This window comes from Rutidosis leptorrhynchoides, chromosome 7 (genome assembly GCF_046630445.1).
Source record: "Rutidosis leptorrhynchoides isolate AG116_Rl617_1_P2 chromosome 7, CSIRO_AGI_Rlap_v1, whole genome shotgun sequence".
In the NCBI taxonomy this organism is placed as follows: Eukaryota; Viridiplantae; Streptophyta; class Magnoliopsida; order Asterales; family Asteraceae; genus Rutidosis; species Rutidosis leptorrhynchoides.
Window position 1 is genome coordinate 243,960,082 of NC_092339.1, and position 3,777 is coordinate 243,963,858.

Consider the following 3,777-nt stretch of genomic DNA (forward strand, 5'->3'; position numbering starts at 1 on the left):
ATCAAGCAAAGGTCCCCATGGGCACATGCTTTGACGAAAGTACTCAACTTTGAACGCATCCTAAATCTCACTAACCATTCCTGCTATTTGTAATGGAGCCCAATCAATGTTCTTGACCAGGCACAACGGCATATGAATTCTATTAAGCATTTGAGACCTTAAAGTCTCTTCATAAAGAACTTCTTGTAACCATTCATCAATACCGAATGCTTGCTCCTTCCCTCTTCCTTTATAAATCACCTAAAACACAAATGCAACAAATAACAAACTCATCCACAACTTCATTTCATTACATTAGTAAACATCCAACTTCTCGTATTTAACAACAATGGGGCATACGCCCCCTACATTTAATCCATTAACACAAGCTTCACAATTGTCATGTTTAGGCTAAAATGATCAATATGCAATGATGGTCCAATGGTCAACTTGGGTCAAACTAGATAAGTGCAATTCTAGAAAACTTAAATAACCTTGCAAGCATACCGTAAGCACATATAAAAATCACTAGCCAGAGTGTTTCATGCTTCAAATCACAATTTCATTGTCAAAAAGTCAACGTCAGTCAAACCCTAAAGTCAATAACCCTAATTTCAATTTCATAACGAAAGAAACACTAAATCCTAGGGTACATGGCATTAGTACGCTGGTTAACTAGCAAATAACCTTAGACAACACTTAATTTCATCTCAAACATCCAAACTTAAAAAGTCCCAATTATTGAAAACCCTAGAATCACAAAGTTGAAATTGTGCAATTAAACATGGCAAACATGTAAATTAACAACATTGCAACATAGAATCAAAAATTATATCATCATAATCAACTTAGATCTAGCATAATTGACAAGCATGGAACACAAGGTAAAAAGCATCAAGATTTCACAAATAAGTGTAATTAAGTGAAATAAGTGCAAGATCATACTTGAAACTTGTTTGATGTTGATAAATTAAGAAGATCCTTTAACGATACGCATATCCACAGGACAATGCGGATGCGCATACAAAGCCCTAAATCGCACACAAAACTGTCATGTCAGAGATATGACATGTGTGTAGCCGCACTCTATGCGCCTATACCATCTGATGTGAGTTTCGTATACTTGCATAAGGGTCCAGTACATTCTAGAAGAATGTACGGTATAATCAATTCGGATTCTTTTCCTTAAATAACGAAAGTTAGTTGGGATAAGATTGCATTTAATTAGGGAAGAGATTTTACCGAAACCCTAATTAATGAGCCTATAAATACATAGCTCATAAACCCTAAAACATATATACATTCATTCGTTTACTCATACATAAACCACATCATACAAATCTTCATCGTACGAACAAAGCTTCTTACGATCTTAAAGACTTTCAGGTATGTCTCGAACTATAAAACCTTCATGTCTTTGGGCCACTCAACGCGTTATGCTGCAACTCAATCAAACAGCTTCATATCTCAATTGCAGTAAGTCGCGCCACCACACTTAGCACCAGCTTTCAATGAGCCAGCACGGTTACAAGAATTTATGAACAATTGGTTCGAAGTGATGCAAGGGCAAAAAGCTAAGCAAAGCCTTGAATTAGCTCCCACAATAGAAAAGTTTGTGCCACATATCGCCAATTATCCCTTTACAGTCGCACCTGTGTTGCCTCTAACACTTGGAAGTTATGACGGGTTATCGGATCCAGATGACTTTTTACAAAAGTTTGAAGGAACCGCAAGAACATATAGCTGGGGAGATGCGGTAGCATGCCATATGCTACCAATAGTGCTGCAAGGAGTAGCTAGAGAGTGGTTCAATAATTTGTCAGCTCAAAGCATTGCAGGTTTTGCGGATTTGCGCTCAAGATTTTTATTAAATTTCCACAATTTGTGCGCACGCAAAAGAACACATGTCGAATGCCACGACATTAAGCAGAAATCGAAAGAAAGCTTGGGAGAGATAATAGATAGATATACCAAAGAGGTGGCTAAAATACAAGACTTGCCAGAAAGCCAGAAGGTGTCCTGCTTTATACATTGTATAGATACCAATAGACACCTATCTTTATGGAAACGGTTACGTAGAAGAGTGCCAGAAACTTTGGTAGAAGCTGCAAAAGAAATGCATGATTACATGCGGGCACGAGAAGATATAAAACAGAATTGCGGAAGTACCTCTTCAAATATGGACATCGACGATGATTATTATCGAGTGCAGGGAAGAGGGTCAGAGTCTGGCAAGCGTTATGGTGGTAATGGGCAACCCAGGGGTGGTAACTATCATAGTGATAAATATCGCAAATTCAACAATAACAAAGGGGGAGGAAGTCAGAGATTTAAAAGCATCCACACTGAGAATGTTGCGTTAATAAAAGACCTCACAAAAACACCAAAAGAAATTTTAGCTACAGAGGCAGTATGCAAAATATTCGACCCCCCACTGCCATTGTCAAAGTATGGGAATAGAGACAAAAGTAAATTTTGTGATTTTCATGATGATTACGGTCATGGAACCAACGAATGTCAGCATTTAATCGAAAAGGTAGTTGCTGAACTCAAAAGAGGAAGATTGCAACACCTGAAGAAAAATGCAAGTGCATTAACCGATAAGCCAAAAGGAGAAAAAGAATATCCGTGGCAAAAGAAGAATGAGGGAAAGGAAACGGATAAAACCATAAATATGGTAACCAGCGGATGAGCAAATCAGAGGCGCAAGTTGGAAGTATCTGAAGAATGGGAAAACACTCCCATCATGTTCCCGACCATAGCGCAGGAACCCTCGGATGCGCCCATCACAATTAAGGGACGTGCTAAAAGTTGCGGGTACATCATCAAGCGATTGCACATAGACACCGGTTGCAGTGTTGATATAATGTACGAACATTGTTTTCGCTTGCTGCTAGACGCTGTGCAAGCCAAGCTAATGGCCCCTAACACCGCATTATCAGGCTTCTCTGGGGAGTCCGCATGGCCAATCGGGATCATTGAATTAGAACTAGAGCTGGTAGATGATGATAATAAGGAGTTAGTAAGGAGTATAATAGTAGAATTTGCTGTCATAAGGTCTTACTCAAAATATAATAGGCTTTTAGGACGCACAACTTTGCAAAAATTGGTGGCTATCCCTTCAACAGTGCATGGCCTTGTCAAGTTCCTAACACCATTAGGAATTGCAACAATAAGGTCAGAAAAACAAGATGCAAGCGTCGCGGCTGTGGAACAAGCAGAACAACAGCCAAGTGAGGTAGAGCAGCTTCAAAGCTACATGATCATTGCAAATCCGCAACATCCGGAACAAAAAATTAAAATCGGCAGAGGATTGTCCGGTGAGACAAAATTTAAGCTTCTTAATATATTAGCTTCTAATACGGACGTCTTTGCATGGAAAGAAGTGGACATGACGGGCGTGCCAAGAGAAATTGCTGAGCATAAACTCAATGCAAATCCAAGTTTGACTCCAGTGCGACAAAAGAAATGTGGCATGGCACCAGAAAGAAGCAAATGGTTGAAGGCATAAGTTGATAAGTTGGTCAAAGCAAACATATTACGAGAAGTAAGGTACCAAACATGGGTAGCAAACCCTGTACTGGTAAAAAAGCCTGACGGGTCTTGGCGCATGTGTGTTGACTTCATGGATATCAACAAAGTATGTCCTAAGGACAATTATCCTCTACCAGAAATAGACTGGAAAGTTGAGTCGTTAGCTGGCTTCCGATACAAATTTTTTTGGATACATCAAAGGGTACCATCAGATATAGATGGTAGCAGACGATGAGGATAAAATTGCTTTTCACACAATCCAGG

The 3,777-nt window shown here is 39.4% G+C and overlaps 2 protein-coding genes across 2 annotated transcripts; both read left to right on the top strand.

The window, feature by feature from the left end:
- The first annotated feature begins 1,537 nt into the window (after positions 1 to 1,537).
- Positions 1,538 to 2,671, top strand: LOC139859929 (uncharacterized). The gene has a single exon (XM_071848705.1). It carries the CDS (start codon positions 1,538 to 1,540, stop codon positions 2,669 to 2,671), a length of 1,134 nt encoding a protein of 377 aa, XP_071704806.1.
- Positions 2,672 to 2,725: 54 nt separating this feature from the next.
- Positions 2,726 to 3,490, top strand: LOC139859930 (uncharacterized). Its single transcript, XM_071848707.1, has one exon. The coding sequence runs from the start codon at positions 2,726 to 2,728 to the stop codon at positions 3,488 to 3,490; it is 765 nt and encodes a 254-aa protein (XP_071704808.1).
- The last annotated feature ends 287 nt before the right edge of the window (positions 3,491 to 3,777 follow it).

Excerpts from the sequence above, each read along its gene's own strand:
- LOC139859930 (XM_071848707.1), top strand. The coding sequence starts at position 2,726 with ATGTTCCCGACCATAGCGCAGGAACCCTCGGATGCGCCCATCACAATT.
- LOC139859929 (XM_071848705.1), top strand. The coding sequence starts at position 1,538 with ATGCAAGGGCAAAAAGCTAAGCAAAGCCTTGAATTAGCTCCCACAATA.